General features: G+C 39.2%; 1 protein-coding gene across 8 annotated transcripts in view; it reads left to right on the forward strand.

The window, feature by feature from the left end:
• RERE (arginine-glutamic acid dipeptide repeats) overlaps positions 1–20,466 on the forward strand; it is a 1,074,498-nt gene that overhangs the window by 451,750 nt on the left and 602,282 nt on the right. For 7 of the 8 annotated variants that reach the window (XM_053690444.1, XM_053690440.1, XM_053690438.1 and 4 more), the window contains one exon: positions 8,928–9,385. In XM_053690444.1, coding sequence (XP_053546419.1) covers positions 9,073–9,385 — 313 coding nt within the window. In that variant the 5' untranslated portion in view covers positions 8,928–9,072. Of the gene's footprint in view, positions 1–8,927; positions 9,386–20,466 lie in introns of those variants that run through there. The other variant, XM_053690445.1, reaches the window with a different exon arrangement.

The raw sequence follows: 20,466 nt of genomic DNA on the forward strand, positions 1-20,466 counted from the left end.
GGCTGTTAGGCTCGCGGGGGCTGAAAATGCTTCATTTTATTGCGTCATTCTTGGCGCGGACTTTTTTGGCGCAAAAAATTCTTTTCCGTTTCCGGCGTCATACGTGTCGCCGGAAGTTGCGTCATTTTTGACGTTATTTTGCGCCAAAAATTTCGGCGTTCCGGATGTGGCGTCATTTTTGGCGCCAAAAGCATTTAGGCGCCAAATAATGTGGGCGTCTTATTTGGCGCCAAAAAAATATAGGCGTCGCTTTTGTCTCCACATTATTTCAGTCTCATTTTTCATTTGCTTCTGGTTGCTAGAAGCTTGATGTTTGGCATTTTTTTTCCCATTCCTGAAACTGTCTTATAAGGAATTTGATCTATTTTGCTTTATATGTTGTTTTTTCTCTTACATATTGCAAGATGTCTCACGTTGCATCTGAGCCAGAAGATACTACAGGAAAACCTCTGCCTGCTGGATCTACCAAAGCTAAGTGTATCTGCTGTAAATTTTTGGTAGCTATTCCTCCAGCTGTTGTTTGTAATAATTGTCATGACAAACTTGTTAAAGCAGATAATATTTCCTTTAGTGATGTACCATTGCCTGTTGCAGTTCCCTCAACATCTAAGGTGCAGAATGTTCCTGATAACATAAGAGATTTTGTTTCTGAATCCATAAAGAAGGCTTTGTCTGTTATTTCTCCTTCTAGTAAACGTAAAAAGTCTTTTAAATCTTCTCTCTCTACAGATGAATTTTTAAATGAACACCATCATTCTGATTCTTTGGACTCTTCTGGTTCAGAGGATTCTGTCTCAGAGATTGATGCTGATAAATCTTCATATTTATTTAAGATGGAATTTATTCGCTCTTTACTTAAAGAAGTACTAATTGCGTTAGAAATAGAGGATTCTAGTCCTCTTGATACTAATTCTATACGTTTGGATAAGGTTTTTAAAGCTCCTGCGGTTATTCCAGAAGTCTTTCCTGTTCCTAATGCTATTTCTGCAGTAATTGCTAAGGAATGGGATAAATTGGGTAATTCATTTACTCCTTCTAAACGTTTTAAGCAATTATATCCTGTTCCGACTGACAGGTTAGAATTTTGGGACAAAATCCCTAAAGTTGATGGGGCTATTTCTACCCTTGCTAAACGTACTACCATTCCTACGTCAGATGGTACCTCGTTTAAGGATCCTTTAGATAGAAAAATTGAATCTTTTCTAAGAAAAGCTTATCTATGTTCAGGTAATCTTCTTAGACCTGCTATATCATTGGCTGATGTTGCTGCAGCTTCAACTTTTTGGTTGGAAACTCTAGCGCAACAAGTAACAAATCGTGATTCTCATGATATTATTATTCTTCTCCAGCATGCTAATAATTTCATCTGTGATGCCATTTTTGATATTATTAGAGTTGATGTTAGATTTATGTCTCTGGCTATCTTAGCCAGAAGAGCTTTATGGCTTAAGACTTGGAATGCTGATATGGCTTCTAAATCAACTCTACTTTCCATTTCTTTCCAGGGAAACAAATTATTTGGTTCTCAGTTGGATTCTATTATTTCAACTGTTACTGGTGGGAAAGGAACTTTTTTACCACAGGATAAAAAGTCTAAAGGTAAAAACAGGGCTAACAATCGTTTTCGTTCCTTTCGTTTCAACAAAGAACAAAAGCCTGATCCTTCGTCCTCAGGAGCAGTTTCAGTTTGGAAACCATCTCCAGTCTGGAATAAATCCAAGCCTGCTAGAAAGGCAAAGCCTGCTTCTAAGTTCACATGAAGGTACGGCCCTCATTCCAGTTCAGCTGGTAGGGGGCAGGTTACGTTTTTTCAAAGAAATTTGGATCAATTCTGTTCACAATCTTTGGATTCAGAACATTGTTTCAGAAGGGTACAGAATTGGTTTCAAGATGAGACCTCCTGCAAAGAGATTTTTTCTTTCCCATGTCCCAGTAAATCCATTGAAAGCTCAAGCATTTCTGAATTGTGTTTCAGATCTAGAGTTGGCTGGAGTAATTATGCCAGTTCCAGTTCCGGAACAGGGGATGGGGTTTTATTCAAATCTCTTCATTGTACCAAAGAAGGAGAATTCCTTCAGACCAGTTCTGGATCTAAAATTATTGAATCGTTATGTAAGGATACCAACGTTCAAGATGGTAACTGTAAGGACTATATTGCCTTTTGTTCAGCAAGGGAATTATATGTCCACAATAGATTTACAGGATGCATATCTGCATATTCCGATTCATCCAGATCATTATCAGTTCCTGAGATTCTCTTTTCTAGACAAGCATTACCAATTTGTGGCTCTACCGTTTGGCCTTGCTACAGCTCCAAGAATTTTCACAAAGATTCTCGGTGCCCTTCTGTCTGTAATCAGAGAACAGGGTATTGTGGTATTTCCTTATTTGGACGATATCTTGGTACTTGCTCCGTCTTTACATTTAGCAGAGTCTCATACGAATCGACTTGTGTTGTTTCTTCAAGATCATGGTTGGAGGATCAATTTACCAAAAAGTTCTTTGATTCCTCAAACAAGGGTAATCTTTCTGGGTTTCCAGATAGATTCAGTGTCCATGACTTTGTCTTTAACAGACAAGAGACGTCTAAAATTGATTACAGCCTGTCGAAACCTTCAGTCTCAATCATTCCCTTCGGTAGCCTTATGCATGGAAATTCTAGGTCTTATGACTGCTGCATCGGACGCGATCCCCTTTGCTCGTTTTCACATGCGACCTCTTCAGCTCTGTATGCTGAACCAATGGTGCAGGGATTACACGAAGATATATCAATTAATATCTTTAAAACCGATTGTTCGGCACTCTCTAACGTGGTGGACAGATCACCATCGTTTAATTCAGGGGGCTTCTTTTGTTCTTCCGACCTGGACTGTAATTTCAACAGATGCAAGTCTCACAGGTTGGGGAGCTGTGTGGGGATCTCTGACAGCACAAGGAGTTTGGGAATCTCAGGAGGTGAGATTACCGATCAATATCTTGGAACTCCGTGCAATTTTCAGAGCTCTTCAGTTTTGGCCTCTTCTGAAGAGAGAATCGTTCATTTGTTTTCAGACAGACAATGTCACAACTGTGGCATACATCAATCATCAAGGAGGGACTCACAGTCCTCTGGCTATGAAAGAAGTATCTCGAATTCTGGTTTGGGCGGAATCCAGCTCCTGTCTAATCTCTGCGGTTCATATCCCAGGTTTAGACAATTGGGAAGCGGATTATCTCAGTCGCCAAACGTTGCATCCGGGCGAATGGTCTCTTCACCCAGAGGTATTTCTTCAGATTGTTCAAATGTGGGGGCTCCCAGAGATAGATCTGATGGCCTCTCATCTAAACAAGAAACTTCCCAGGTATCTGTCCAGATCCCGGGATCCTCAGGCGGAGGCAGTGGATGCATTATCACTTCCTTGGAAGTATCATCCTGCCTATATCTTTCCGCCTCTAGTTCTTCTTCCAAGAGTAATCTCCAAGATTCTAAGGGAATGCTCGTTTGTTCTGCTAATAGCTCCGGCATGGCCTCGCAGGTTTTGGTATGCGGATCTTGTCCGGATGGCATCTTGCCAACCATGGACTCTTCCGTTAAGACCAGACCTTCTGTCGCAAGGTCCTTTTTTCCATCCGGATCTGAAATCCTTAAATTTAAAGGTATGGAGATTGAACGCTTGATTCTTGGTCATAGAGGTTTCTCTGACTCCGTGATTAATACTATGTTACAGGCTCGTAAATCTGTATCTCGAGAGATATATTATAGAGTCTGGAAGACTTATATTTCTTGGTGTCTTTCTCATCATTTTTCTTGGCATTCTTTTAGAATACCGAGAATTTTACAGTTTCTTCAGGATGGTTTAGATAAGGGTTTGTCCGCGAGTTCTTTGAAAGGACAAATCTCCGCTCTTTCTGTTCTTTTTCACAGAAAGATTGCTATTCTTCCTGATATTCATTGTTTTGTACAAGCTTTGGTTCGTATAAAACCTGTCATTAAGTCAATTTCTCCTCCATGGAGTTTGAATTTGGTTCTGGGTGCTCTTCAAGCTCCTCCGTTTGAACCTATGCATTCTTTGGACATTAAATTACTTTCTTGGAAAGTTTTGTTCCTTTTGGCCATCTCTTCTGCTAGAAGAGTTTCTGAATTATCTGCTCTTTCGTGTGAGTCTCCTTTTCTGATTTTTCATCAGGATAAGGCGGTGTTGCGAACTTCTTTTGAATTTTTACCTAAGGTTGTGAATTCCAACAACATTAGTAGAGAAATTGTGGTTCCTTCATTATGTCCTAATCCTAAGAATTCTAAGGAGAAATCATTGCATTCTTTGGATGTTGTTAGAGCTTTGAAATATTATGTTGAAGCTACGAAATCTTTCCGTAAGACTTCTAGTCTATTTGTTATCTTTTCCGGTTCTAGGAAAGGCCAGAAATCTTCTGCCATTTCTTTGGCATCTTGGTTGAAATTTTTAATTCATCTTGCCTATGTTGAGTCGGGTAAAATTCCGCCTCAAAGAATTACAGCTCATTCTACTAGGTCAGTTTCTACTTCCTGGGCGTTTAGGAATGAAGCTTCGGTTGACCAGATCTGCAAAGCAGCAACTTGGTCCTCTTTGCATACTTTTACTAAATTCTACCATTTTGATGTATTTTCTTCTTCTGAAGCAGTTTTTGGTAGAAAAGTTCTTCAGGCAGCGGTTTCAGTTTGAATCTTCTGCTTATGTTTTTTGTTAAACTTTATTTTGGGTGTGGATTATTTTCAGCAGGAATTGGCTGTCTTTATTTTATCCCTCCCTCTCTAGTGACTCTTGTGTGGAAAGATCCACATCTTGGGTAGTCATTATCCCATACGTCACTAGCTCATGGACTCTTGTTAATTACATGAAAGAAAACATAATTTATGTAAGAACTTACCTGATAAATTCATTTCTTTCATATTAACAAGAGTCCATGAGGCCCACCCTTTTTTGTGGTGGTTATGATTTTTTTGTATAAAGCACAATTATTCCAATTCCTTATTTTATATGCTTCGCACTTTTTTTCTTGTCACCCCACTTCTTGGCTATTCGTTAAACTGATTTGTGGGTGTGGTGAGGGGTGTATTTATAGGCATTTTAAGGTTTGGGAAACTTTGCCCCTCCTGGTAGGAATGTATATCCCATACGTCACTAGCTCATGGACTCTTGTTAATATGAAAGAAATGAATTTATCAGGTAAGTTCTTACATAAATTATGTTGTTCCATTGTTCTCTCCAAGTATTGGTGATTTGTTTATGGACAGATATAAGATAAAGAAGCATGTATATGTACACAGTGTGATAAAATAATGAGATCTGATTATATCTACAAGCTAAACCCATTTTATTAGGTTGTGGCTTCAAAACACAAAATCAGCTAATTCATATACACAAATAAACCATAAAAAGCTAATCTCGTACATTTTATACTCTGTAGCTGGTAAACATTGGAAACACAGTAAGGGAAGAACCATTATATAGTATACTGTCCCTTTAATATAACTGTGTTTTCTATCTTTTAAAACAATAAAAAAATATATTGTAGTCTTTCCCTTTAATATACAGAGATAAGATTAGAAGGTCAGCTAACACAGCTAGTATATATACAAAAAAACCTAAAGGAGCAATTTACCATAAATGTTATACTCTACAGCAACTAGGTCATTGGGAACTCATTAAGGTGAAAACCATTTTACAGTATAATGTCCATTTAAAGGACCAGTCAACACAGTAGATTTGCATAATCAACAAATGCAAGATAACAAGACAATGCCATAGCACTTAGTCTGAACTTCAAATGAATAGTAGTTTTTTTTTTCTGACAATTTTAAAAGTTATGTCTATTTCCACTCCCCCTGTACCATGTGACAGCCATCAGCCAATCTCAAATGCATACACGTACCATGTGACAGCCATCAGCTAATCACAAATGCATATACGCGTATTCTGTTAAATTCTTGCACATGCTCAGTAGGAGCTGGTGACTCAAAAAATTTAAATATCTAAAGACTTTGCACTTTTTTTTAATGGAAGTAAATTGGAAAGTTGTTTAAAATTGCATGCTCTATCTGAATAATGGAAGTTTAATTTGGACTTGAGTGTCACTTTAACCCCTTAATGACCGCAGCACTTTTCCATTTTCTGTCCGTTTGGGACCAAGGCTATTTTTACATTTTTGCGGTGTTTGTGTTTAGCTGTAATTTTCCTCTTACTCATTTACTGTACCCACACATATTATATACCGTTTTTCTCGCCATTAAATGGACTTTCAAAAGATACCATTATTTTCATCATATCTTATAATTTACTATAAAAAACATTATAAAATATGAAGGAAAAATGGAAAAAAACACACTTTTTCTAACTTTGACCCCCAAAATCTGTTACACATCTACAACCACCAATAAACACCCATGCTAAATAGTTTCTAAATTTTGTCCTGAGTTTAGAAATACCCAATGTTTACATCTTCTTTGCTTTTTTTGCAAGTTATAGGGCCATAAATACAAGTAGCACTTTGCTATTTCCAAACCACTTTTTTTCAAAATTAGCGCTAGTTACATTGGGACACTAATATCTTTCAGGAATCCCTGAATATCTATTGACATGTATATATATATTTTTTTAGAAGACATCCCAAAGTATTGATCTAGGCCCATTTTGGTATATTTCATGCCACTATTTCACCGCCAAATGCGATCAAATAAAAAAAATTGTTCACTTTTTCACAAATTTTTTCACAAACTTTAGGTTTCTCACTGAAATTATTTACAAACAACTTATGCAATTATAGAATAAATGGTTGTAAATGCTTCTCTGGGATCCCCTTTGTTCAGAAATAGCAGACATATATGGCTTTGGCTTTGCTTTTTGGTAATTAGAAGGCTGCTAAATGCCACTGCGCACAATACGTGTATTATGCCCAGCATTGAAGGGGTTAATTAGGGAGCATGTAGGGAGCTTCTAGGGTTAATTTTAGCTTTAGTGTAGTGTAGTAGACAACCCCAAGTATTGATCTAGGCCCATTTTGGTATATTTCATGCCACCATTTCACCGCCAAATGCGATCAAAGTAAAAAAAAAATGTTAATTTTTTCACAATTTTAGGTTTCTCACTGAAATTATTTACAAACAGCTTGTGCAATTATGGCACAAATGGTTGTAAATGCTTCTCTGGGATGCCCTTTGTTCAGAAATAGCAGACATATATGACTTTGGCGTTGCTTTATGGTAATTAGAAAGTCGCTAAATGCTGCTGCGCATCACACGTGTATTATGGCTAGCAGTGAAGGGGTTAATTAGGTAGTTTGTAGGGAGCTTGCAGGGTTAATTTTAGCTTTAGTGTAGAGATCAGCCTCCCACCTGACACATCCCACCCCCTGATCCCTCCCAAACAGCTCCCTTCTCTCCCCCACCCCACAATTGTCCCCGCCATCTTAAGTACTGGCAGAAAGTCTGCCAGTACTAAAATAAAAGTTTTTTTTTTTTTTAAAGAAAAAAAAAAAAAAAAAAGCATATTTACATATGCTGTGGTTAGGATCCCCCCCTTAACCCCCAACCTCCCTGATCCCCCCCAAAACAGCTCTCTACGCCTCCCTCTCAGCCTTATTGGGGGCCATCTTGGGTACTGGCAGCTGTCTGCCAGTACCCATTTTGAACAATCAAATGTTTATTATTTTTTTTTTTTAATTTCTGTAGTGTAGCTCAATCGCCCCCCACCACCTAAATCACACAAGGGCTTTTTTATTTATTTAAATTTTGTCCCACTTTGTGTTTTGGGGACACATTTTTTCCGTAGTGTAGCGGTTCCCACCCGCTCCCTCCCCGTGCACGCGCCCGCCCCCTCGTGCACGTGCGCACGCCCGCGCGCGCCCCCGGACTCCCCCGCCCACAATCCCGCCCCCCTCCACATGACCAGGGCCATCGAAGGCCGCCACCCACCTCCCATACCGGCTCCCACCCACCAATGATACCGGCCATCGATGTCCGGTGCAGAGAGGGCCACAGAGTGGCTCTCTCTGCATCGGATGGCCGTGAAAGGTTATTGCAGGATGCCTCCATATCGAGGCATCACTGCAATAACCGGAAAGCAGCTGGAAGCGAGCAGGATCGCTTCCAGCTGCTTTCCACACTGAGGACGTGCAGGGTACGTTCTCAGGCATTAACTGCCTTTTTTCTGAGGACGTACCCTGCACGTCCTCAGTCGTTAAGGGGTTAAGCTGTTCTTTCATATGCATTGTTTATATATTCCTTTAAAGCGACTGCAAACCCCTTATAATTAGAAGGCATTTTTGTTGTTGTGCTGTAGAATAACATAGCATAGATTGCCGCAATTTGTTTTTCAGTAGCCAAACTCCCCCACTACTTTCATTTATGGAGAAGACAATCTGCATACAACAAGGCTAGCCACGGTCATTATGTTAGTGTAACATGCATTGTTTTGCAGTTATTTGTTAAAGCCAATTAGGGACATATAGATAACCAGTTTAGCATTCAATTTTCACAGCTATATTAAATGAAAAGGAGGGGAGGGCAAATAATGAAAGTGCATTGCAAAGTTTTACTACCATAACTAAATATTTTTATATTTAAATCTCAATTTGTTTATAGTCCTTTTAAGTAAAGATACATAATCTCTCCGGTATTGCAATATTTTGCTTTGCATAAGACTACATCATTATTCCCTTCCTAACTTCTGGTTACCTATATGTATAATGAATGATAAAAAAAAACCTGGAAATAATGTTTTGGTGCTTTTTGTTTTCCTTCAAAATGTATATTTGTGTTTGCCATTTTCATTTTATTATGTATAACATTATTTAGATTTTGAGTATTACTTTTATAATAATAAATTCCCTCATTATCACAAGTGAGTGGTTATTAGTTGTGATATGGAAATATATTTAAAGTATTTTTCTATGCTTTGTTTTTTTTTTAACAGAGCTTTTTAAAGCACTGGGGTTGTTGGAGTGGTGTAATTTTTCCTGGAATTGCATTATAAATTCAGAAGACTGAAGCCCAGGCTCACTGTCTACCTTTCACGGAGGCCCAGCCGTGAGAGGACAGAAGAAGGCACGTGGCGAATCATGACGGCTGACAAAGAGAAGGATAAAGATAAGGACCGAGATCGAGACCGGGAGAGAGAGAAACGGGACAAGACCCGTGATGGTGAGAATTCGCGACCTCGCCGAAGCTGTACTTTAGAAGGGGGAGCAAAAAACTATGCAGAAAGTGACCACAGTGAGGACGAGGACAATGACAATAATGGCAACAATGCAGACGATGCAGCCAAAAAGAACAAGAAGAAGCTGCCAAAGAAGAAGTCTCGATATGAAAGGGCAAATAATGGGGAGATTACTTCTTTTGTCACAGAGGATGACGTAGTGTACAAACCTGGAGGTAAGAAGGTTCCATTATGTATCACATATGTGTGACCATTTTTCATTATATCCTGAAAAGCCCATAGTTTGAAAGTAAATGCTCCTATTTTATACAAAGGTAGGCTCTCAAATCTACACTTCACACAAGTAAATAAAATTTATATGTGTGTGCGTGTGTATGTGTGTGTGTGTATGTGTGTGTGTGTATATATATGTGTGTGTATATATATATATATATATATATATATACACGTGTGTGTGTGTGTGTGTATATGTGTATATGTGTGTATATATATATATATATATATATATATATATATATATATATATATATATATATATATATATATATATATATATAAAATAATACATACTTTACTGTATATAACATAGTAAAATGAATCCAAAACACACTCAGGGTTTTTCATTGGACATGTAGCACCCAAGTTGTTGCATTGAATATCTCCATACAGCAAGTTGAAATATATATAGATACATAGATATAGAGAAAGATACATATATATGGAGAGAAAATGAATGTTTAAATTTTAAAAGTACAATAGTGTATAGTTTGTAGAGGAAATTGTCTGCTTCATCTCAAGCCTGTTGTGGATTTGAGCTGTAATATTTGTTAGTTTTAGCAACTGATTTACCACCCACTGACTATCTGGTACCTTAGTATCCTGCTGCCAATTATCGTTTCTGAAACCCTGCCCTCTTCTGGGAGATTACCATTGTTAAGATATGTGGCTTTATATTTCCTTAAATCCAGATATCTTGGCTTGGCAATTTATTCTTTTTGTTACTGTACAAATTTTTAAAAAGACATTGCAATGCTTAAAGTAATAGTCTAGTGAAAATTACATTTTCATGATTCAGATAGCGCATGCAATTTTAAGCAACTTTCTAATTTACTCCTATTATCAATTTCTTTCATGTAATTGGCAAGAGTCCATGAGCTAGTGACGTATGGGATATACATTCCTACCAGGAGGGGCAAAGTTTCCCAAACCTCAAAATGCCTATAAATACACCCCTCACCACACCTATAAATACACCCTTCACCACACCCACAATTCAGTTTTACAAACTTTGCCTCCTTTGGAGGTGGTGAAGTAAGTTTTTGTGTTTGATTTTTATGATTTCTTCTGTGATAATCGCTTCTAAGCATTCTGAAACCCAATTCCTCTCATAGTACAGTGTTTGTCAGAGGGATGTGAAGAGAGTATTGCCTATTTGATTTTATGATTTTCCTTGCGGGATTCTCTGTTATCGGTCGTAGGGATTCATCTCCTACCTCCCTTTTCAGATTGACGATATACTCTTATATACCATTACCTCTGCTGATAACTTTTACTACTGGTTTGGCTATCTTCTATATGTGGATGGGTGTCTTTTGGTAAGTATGTATCATTATTTAAGACACTCTCAGCTATGGTTTGGCGCTTTATGTATTAATATAAAGTTTTAAATATATGTATTTTACTTATATTTGCCATGAGTCAGGTCTATGTGTATTTCCTTTTGCAGTCCAGCAGTTTCATTTTGGGAATCATGTTTTAGGAAGTTTGTCTTACCTGGGGTATAGTCTTTTTTTTTTCTTTTAAATTGACTTGTTTTTCTTTGGAAAACTTGTGGGCAAATTGGGCTCACGAGGGCGCAAAATTCTGGTATTTATTGCGTCATTCTTGGCACGAGAAATTTTTGGGCGCGAATGTCTATCTGTCATGACACAAATTCGTCATTTTCTGCGTCTTAGTTGACGTTAGGTTGTTTGGCGCAAAATTGTATTTATGACGCAAGTTACGTAATTTCTGGATGTTTGATGGTGCCAAAATAATAAAAGAAAAATTCTCAACTTCCTTTCTCTTGTAAGGTGTATCCAGTCCACGGATCATCCATTACTTGTGGGATATTCTCATTCCCAACAGGAAGTTGCAAGAGGACACCCACCGCAGAGCTGTAATATAGGTCCTCCCCTAACTGTCATACCCAGTCATTCTCTTGCAACTCTCAACAAGCTAGGATGTTGTAGGAGAGAGTGGTTAAATATAGTTAGTTTATTTTCTTCAATCAAAAGTTTGTTATTTTTAAATAGTACCGGAGTTGTGCTATTTTATCTCAGGCAGTAAATAGAAGAAGAATCTGCCTGAGGTTTCTATGATCTTAGCAGGTTGTAACTAAGATCCATTGCTATTCTCACATATGTCTGAGGGGATTACACAGACGAGGTAACTTCAGCAAGAGAATGGCGTGCAGTTTATTCTGCTATCAGGTATGTGCAGTTATAATTTTTTCTAGAGATGGAAAACACTAGAAAATGCTGCTGATACCGGATTAATGTAAGTTAAGCCTGAATACAGTGATTTAATAACGACTGGTATCATGCTTACTCCCAGGGGTAATACCCTTATGATATTGCAATATAAACGTTTGCTGGCATGTTTAATCGTTTTTATATATGCATTGGTGATAAAACTTTATTGGGGCCTAGTTTTTTCCACATGGCTGGCTTAAATTTTGACTAGAAACAGTTTTACTGAGGCTTTTCACTGTTATAGTATAAAAGTTACAGTTGGTGCAGTTAAAATTACAAACTGTGACATCCAGTCCCCTGTATGCTATAGGACATCTCTAAAGGGCTCAAAGGCTTTCCAAAGTCGTTTATTGGGGAAGGTAGGACCACAGCTTGCTGTGGCAGTTGGTTGTGAAAAAAAAAAAAAAAAGTCTATTTCGTTTTTTTGATCCGTTTTTTGAACTAAGGGGTTAATCATCCATTTGCAAGTGGATGCAATGCTCTGCTAGCCTATTACATACACTGTAAAAATTTCGTTTGATTTACTGCATTATTTCACTGTTTTTCAAATTCGGACAAAATTTGTTTCTCTTAAAGGCACAGTACCGTTTTTTATATTTGCTTGTTAACTTGATTTAAAGTGTTTTCCAAGCTTGCTAGTCTCATTGCTAGTCTGTATAAACATGTCTGACATAGAAGAAACTCCTTGTTCATTATATTTAAAAGCCATGGTGGAACCCCCTCTTAGAATGTGTACCAAATGTACTGATTTCATTTTATGCAATAAAGATCATATTCTGTTTTTTAAAAAATTATCACCAGAGGAATCTGACGAGGGGAAAGTTATGCCGACTAACTCTCCCCACGTGTCAGACCCTTTGACTCCCGCCCAAGGGACTCACGCTCAAATGGCGCCAAGTACATCTAGGGCGCCCATAGTGTTTACTTTACAAGACATGGCGGCAGTCATGGATAATACACTGTCAGCGGTATTAGCCAGACTACCTGAACTTAGAGGTTAGCGAGATAGCTCTGGGGTGAGACAAAATGCAGAGCATACTGACGCTTTAAGAACCATGTCTGATACTGCCTCACAATATGCAGAAGCTGAGGAAGGAGAGCTTCAGTCAGTGGGTGATGTTAATTACTCAGGAAAGATACCTGATTCTAATATTTCTACATTTAAATTTAAGCTTGAACACCTCCGCGTGTTACTTAGGGAGGTTTTAGCTGCTCTGAATGACTGTGATACCATTGCAGTGCCAGAGAAATTTTGTAGACTGGATAAATGCTTTGCAGTGCCGGTGTGTACTGATGTTTTTCCAATACCTAAAAGGTTTACAGAAATTATTAATAAGGAATGGGATAGACCAGGTGTGCCGTTCTCTTCCCCTCCTATTTTTAGAAAAATGTTTTCCAATAGACGCCACCACACGGGACTTACGGCAGACAGTCCCTAAGGTGGAGGGAGCAGTTTCTACTCTAGCAAAGCGTACTACTATCCCTGTCGAGGACAGTTGTGCTTTTTTAGAGCCAATGGATAAAAAATTAGAAGGTTACCTTAAGAAAATATTTATTCAACAAGGTTTTATCCTACAGCCCATTGCATGCATTGCCCCTGTCACTGCTGCTGCGGTGTACTGGTTTGAGTCTCTGGAAGAGGCTTTACAGGTAGAGACTCCATTGGATGACATACTTGGCAAACTTAGAGCACTTAAGCTAGCTAATGCCATTGTTCATTTGAATAAACTAACGGCTAAGAATTCTGGTTTTGCTATACAAGCGCGCAGAGCGCTATGGCTTAAATCATGGTCAGCTGACATGACTTTAAAATCTAAGCTACTTAACATTCCCTTCAAGGGGCAGACCTTATTTTGGCCTGGTTTGAAGGAGATTATTGCTGATATCACGGGAGGAAAAGGTTGTGCCCTTCCTCAGGACAGGTCCAAATCTAGGGCCAAACAGTCTAATTTTCGTGCCTTTCGAAACTTCAAGGCAGGTGCGGCATCAACTTCCTCTAATAATAAACAAGAGGGAACTTTTGCTCAATCCAAGACGGTCTGGAGACCAAACCAGACCTGGAAAAAAGGTAAGCAGGTCAAAAAGCCTGCTGCTGCCTCTAAGACAGCATGAAGGAACGACCCCCTATCTGGTAATGGATCTAGTAGGGGGCAGACTTTCACTCTTCACCCAGGCGTGGGCAAGAGATGTTCAGGATCCCTGGGCGTTGGAAATTATATCCCAGGGATATCTTCTGGACTTCAAAGCTCCCCCCCCCAAAAGGGAGATTTCACCTTTCACAATTATCTGCAAACCAGATAAAGAGTGATGCATTCTTACACTGTGTACGAGACCTCCTAGTTATGGAAGTGATCCATCCAGTTCCAAAGGAGGAACAGGAACAGGGTTTTTACTCAAATCTTTTTGTGGTTCCCAAAAAAGAGGGAACCTTCAGACCGATTTTGGATCTAAAGATCTTAAACAAATTCCTCAAAGTTCCGTCGTTCAAGATGGAAACTATTCGTACCATCCTACCACTGATCCAGGAGGGTCAATATATGACTACAGTGGATCTAAAGGATGCTTATCTTCACATTCCGATACACAAAGATCATCATCGGTTTCTCAGGTTTGCCTTTCAAGACAGGCATTACCAGTTGTAGCTCTTCCCTTTGGATTAGCTACAGCCCCAAGAATCTTTACAAAGGTTCTAGGGTCGCTTTTGGCGGTCCTAAGGCCGCGGGGCATAGCAGTAGCCCCTTATTTAGACGACATCCTGATACAGGCGTCAAACTTCCAAATTGCCAAGTCTCATACGGACGTAGTACTGGCATTTCTGAGGTCGCATGGGTGGAAAGTGAACGAGGAAAAGTGTTCTCTATCCCCACTCACAAGAGTTTCCTTTCTAGGGACTCTGATAGATTCTGTAGAAATGAAAATTTACCTTGACGGAGTCCAGGTTATCAAAGCTTCTAAATTCCTGTTGGGTTCTTCATTCCATTCCGCGCCCTTTGGTGGGTCAGTGTATGGAAGTAATCGGCTTAATGGTAGCGGCAATGGACATAGTGCCGTTTGCACGCTTACATCTCAGACCGCTGCAACTATGCAGGCTCAGTCAGTGGAGTGGGGATTACACAGATTTGGCCCCTCAACTGAATCTGGACCAAGAGACCAGGGATCCTCTTCCCTGGTGGCTATCTCGGGTCCATCTGTCCAAAGGTATGACCTTCGCAGGCCAGATTGGACTATTGTAACAACAAATGCCAGCCTTCTAGGTTGGGGTGCAGTCTGGAACTCCCTGAAGGCTCAGGGATCGTGGACTCAGGAGGAGTCTCTCCTTCCAATAAATATTCTGGAACTAAGAGCGATATTCAAGGCTCTTCAGGTTTGGCCTCAGTTAGCAACTCTGAGGTACATCAGATTTCAGTCGGTCAACATCACGACTGTAGCTTACATCAACCATCGAGGGGGAACAAGAAGTTCCCTAGAGATGTTAGAAGTTTCAAAAATAATTCACTGGGCAGAGATTCACTCTTGCCACCTATCAGCTATCCATATCCCAGGTGTAGAGCACTGGGAGGCGGATTTTCTAAGTCGTCAGACTTTTCATCCGGGAGAGTGGGAACTCCATCCGGAGGTATTTGCACAACTGATTCTCCGTTGGGGCAAACCAGAACTGGATCTCATGGCGTCTCGCCAGAACGCCAAGCTTCAGTGTTACGGATCCAGGTCCAGAGATCCCAAGGCGACACTGATAGATACTCTAGCAGCGCCCTGGTCTTTCAACCTGGCTTATGTGTTTCCACCGTTTCCTCTGCTCCCTCGACTGATTGCCAAGATCAAGCAGGAGAGAGCATCAGTGATTCTGATAGCACCTGCGTGGCCACGCAGGACCTGGTATGCAGATCTAGTGGACATGTCATCCTTTCCACCATGGTGTCTGCCTCTGAGACAGGACCTTCTACTTCAGGGTCCTTTCAACCATCCAAATCTAATTTCTCTGAGGCTGACTGCCTGGAGATTGAATGCTTGATTTTATCAAAGCGTGGCTTCTCCGAGTCAGTTATTGATACCTTAATACAGGCACGAAAGCCTGTCACCAGGGAAATTTACCATAAGGTATGGCGTAGATATCTTTATTGGTGTGAATCCAAGGGTTACTCATGGAATAAGGTCAGGATTCCTAGGATTTTATCTTTTCTCCAAAAAGGAAAAAGGATTGTCAGCTAGTTTCTTAAAGGGACAGATTTTTGCTCAGTCTATTCTTTTGCACTAGCGTCTGGCAGATGTTCCAGACGTTCAGGCATTTTGTCAGGCTTTAGTTTGAATCAAGCCTGTGTTTAAACCTGTTGCTCCACCATGGAGCTTAAACTTGGTTCTTAAGGTTCTTCAAGGAGTTCCGTTTGAACCTCTTCATTCCATAGATATCAAACTTTTATCTTGGAAAGTTCTTTTTTTTTTTTTTTTTTGGTAGCTATTTCCTCGGCTCGTAGAGTCTCTGAGCTATCTGCCTTACAATGTGATTCTCCTTATCTGATTTTTCATACGGATAAGGTAGTCCTGCGTACCAAACCTGGGTTCTTACCTAAGGGGGTATCTAACAAGAATATCAATCAAGAGATTGTGGTTCCATCCTTGTGTTACACAATCTGGACGTAGTCTGTGCTTTAAAGTTTTACTTACAAGCTACTAAAGATTTTCGTCAAACATCTGCTTTGTTTGTTGTCTACTCTGGACAGAGGAGAGGTCAAAAGGCTTTGGCAACCTCTTTTTCTTTTTGGCTAAGAAGCTTAATCCGCTTAGCCTATGAGACTGCTGGACAGCAGGCTCCTGAAAGGATTACAGCTCATTCCACTAGAGCTGTGGCTTCCACTTGGGCCTTTAAAAATGAGGCTTCTGTTGAACAGATTTGCAAGGCGGCGACTTGGTCTTCGCTTCATACTTTTTCATACTTTTTCAAAATTTTAAAAATTTGATACTTTTGCTTCTTCGGAGGCTATATTTGGGAGAGAGGTTTTACAGGCAGTGGTTCCTTCCATTTAAGTTCCTGCCTTGTCCCTCCCTTCATCCGTGTACTTTAGCTTTGGTATTGGTATCCCACAAGTAATGGATGATCCATGGACTTGGATACACCTTACAAGAGAAAACACAATTTATGCTTACCTGATAAATTTATTTCTCTTGTGGTGTATCCAGTCCACGGCCCGCCCTGTCATTTTAAGGCAGGTAATTTTTAAATTTAAACTACAGTAACCACTACACCCTATGGTTCCTCCTTTCTCGGCTTGTTTTCGGTCGATTGACTGGCTATGACAGTTAGGGGAGGAGCAATATTACAGCTCTGCTGTGGGTGTCCTCTTGCAACTTCCTGTTGGGAATGAGAATATCCCACAAGTAATGGATGATCCGTGGACTGGATACACCACAAGAGAAATAAATTTATCAGGTAAGCATAAATTGTGTTTTTGCGTCGTGCGTCACACTTGGTGCCAATTTTTTTTTATTTTACCTCACTTCCTATATGCTCCTTGCCTTCTTTATGCTCAGAGGGCTATGCTATTTGCTTTTTTTTTTGCCATTTTTAGCATTTTTATTTTTTTCCATTCCTGAAACTGCTATATGTGGAAATAAGATTTCTTTCATGTAATCGGCAAGAGTCCATGAGCTAGTGACGTATGGGATATACAATCCTACCAGGAGGGGCAAAGTTTCCCAAACCTCAAAATGCCTATAAATACACCCCTCACCGCACCCACAATTCAGTTTTAAAAACTTTGCCTCCTATGGAGGTGGTGAAGTAAGTTTGTGCTAAGATTTCTACGTTGATATGCGCTTCTCAGCATTGTTGAAGCCCGATTCCTCTCAGAGTACAGCGAATGTCAGAGGGACGTGAAGGGAGTATCACTTATTGAATACGATGATTTCCCTAACTGGGGTCTATTTCATAGGTTCTCTGTTATCGGTCGTAGAGATTCATCTCCTACCTCCCTTCTCAGATCGACGATATACTCTCAATTTACCATTACCTCTACTAATAACTGTTTTATGTGGATGGGTGTCTCTTGGTAAGTATGTTTTTTATTTCTTTAGACACCTCAGCTATGGTTGGGCACTTTATGCATTTATATAAAGTTCTAAATATATGTATTGTACTTAAATTTGCCATGAGTCAGGTTCATGTATTTCCTTGTGCAGACTGTCAGTTTCATATTTGGGGAATATAAACATCTTTTAAATTTGAAATTTATTTCTTACCTGGGGTTTAGTCTTTTTTTCAATTGACTACTTCTTACAAATTACGGGCGGTATTAGGCCAGCGGGTGCGACAAATGTTAAACTTTATTGCGTCATTCTTGGCGCGAAAATTGTTTTGGCGCGGAAAAGTACGTCTATGACGCAAGTTCGTCACTTCCGGTGTCATATTTGACGCCGAGACCTTTCCCACTGTTGCGTCATTAGTGACGCGAGTGTGTCATTTCCGGTTATTTTTTTTTGCCCCAAAAAAGTTTAGTTACGTTGTGCGTCATACTTGGCGCCAAACTTTTTTATTATTTCAATACCCCATTGATGTTTGCATCTTGCTTTTTTCTATCAGAGGGCTATGCTATTTGCATTTTTTCCCATTCCTGAAACTGTCATATAAGGAAATAGATAATTTTGCTTTATATGTTGTTTTTTTATCTTACATTTTGCAAGATGTCTCAACATGATCCTGCCTCAGAAGCTTCTACTGGAACATTGCTGCGTGACATCGGTTCAACCAAAGCTAAGTGCATTTGTTGTAAAATTGTAGAAATTATCTCGCCGAATGTCATTTGTAATAGTTATCATGATAAACTTTTACATGCAGATAGTGTATCCATTAGTAATACTACATTGCCAGTTGCAGTTCCTTCAACTTCTAATGTGCATGATATACATTTAAATTTTAAAGAATTTGTTTCTGATTCTATTCTGAAGCCCTTGTCTGCATTTCCACCTTCAAATAAATGTAAAAGGTCTTTTAAAACTTCTCATTTAGTTGATGAAATTTCAAATGACCAACAACATAATTTATCCTCTTCTGATGAGGATCTATCTGATTCAAAAGATCCTTCCTCAGACATTGACACTAACAAATCTACTTATTTATTTAAAATTGAGTATATGCGTTCTTTATTAAAAGAAGTGTTAATTACTTTGGATATTGAGGTAACCAGTCCTATTGACGTTCAGACTAATAAACGTTTAAATGCTGTTTTTAAACCTCCTGTGGTTTCTCCAGGGGTTTTTCCTATTGCTGAGGCTATTTCTGATATGATTTCTAAAGGAATGGAATAAGCCAGGTACTTCTTTTATTCCTTCTTCAAGGTTTAAAAAATTGTATCCTTTACCAGCAAAATCTATAGAGTTTTGGGAAAAGATCCCCAGAATTGATGGGGCTATTTCTACTCTTGCTAAACGTACCACTATTCCTATGGAAGATTGTATTTCCTTTAAGGATCCTTTAGATAGGAAGGCCTAAGGAGGGCCTATTTATATTCAGGTCATCTTCTTAGACCGGCAATTTCTTTGGCTGATGTTGCGGCTGCATCAACTTTCTGGTTGGAGAATTTAGCGCAACAGGAATTGGATTCTGACTTATCTATCATTATTCGCTTACTGCAATATGCTAATCATTTTATTTATGATACTATTTTTTGATATTATCAAAATTGATGTTAGATCCATGTCTTTAGCTATTTTATCTAGAAGAGCTTTGTGGCTTAAATCCTGGAATGCTGATATGCCATCTAATTCTAAGATTACTATCTCTTTCTTTCCAAGGTAATAATTTATTTGGGTCCCAGTTGGATTCTGTTATTTCAACTGTTACTGGGGGAAAGGGAGTTTTTTCTTCCTCAGGATAAAAAACCTAAGGGTAAATCTAAGGCTTCTAACTGTTTTTGTTCCTTTCCTCAGAATAAGGAACAAAAATTCAATCCTTCACCAAAGGAATCTGCCTCCAATTGGAAGCCTTCCTCAAATTGGAATAAATCCAAGCCTTTTAGGAAACCAAAGTCAGCCCCTAAGTCCGCATGAAGGTGCGGCCCTCATTCCAGTTCAGCTGGTAGGGGGCAGATTAAGGTTTTTCAAGGATATTTGGATAAAATCTGTTCAAAATCAATGGATTCAGAGCATTGTCTCTCAAGGGTATCGAATAGGATTCAGAGTAAGACCTCCTGTGAGAAGATTTTTTCTCTCACTTATCCCAGTAAATCCAGTAAAAGCTCAGGCTTTCCTAAAGTGTGTTTCAGACCTGGAGTCTTCAGGGGTAATCATGCCAGTTCCTCTTCTGGACAAGGTTTGGGGTTTTATTCATATCTATTCTTTGTCCCAAAGAAGGAAAATTTATTCAGACCAGTTCTGGATCTGAAAATTTTGAATCGTTATGTAAGAGTACCAACTTTCAAGATGGTGACTATAAGGACTATTCTGCCTTTTGTTCAGCAAGGACATTATATGTCCACAATAGACTTGCAGGATGCATACCTTCATATTCCGATTCATCCAGAACATTATCAGTTTCTGAGATTCTTTTTTCTAGACAAGCATTACCAATTTGTTGCTCTTCCATTTGGCATAGCAACAGCTCCAATAATCTTTTTAAAGGTTCTGGGTGCCCTACTCTCAGTAATCAGAGAACAGGGTATTGCAGTGTTTCCTTATTGGACGATATCTTGGTACTAGCTCAGTCTTTACGTTCTGCAGAATCTCACACAAATCAACTAGTGTTGTTTCTTCGGAAACATGGTTAGAGGATCAATTTACCACAGAGTTTCTTG

This window comes from Bombina bombina, chromosome 8, assembly GCF_027579735.1.
Source record: "Bombina bombina isolate aBomBom1 chromosome 8, aBomBom1.pri, whole genome shotgun sequence".
In the NCBI taxonomy this organism is placed as follows: Eukaryota; Metazoa; Chordata; class Amphibia; order Anura; family Bombinatoridae; genus Bombina; species Bombina bombina.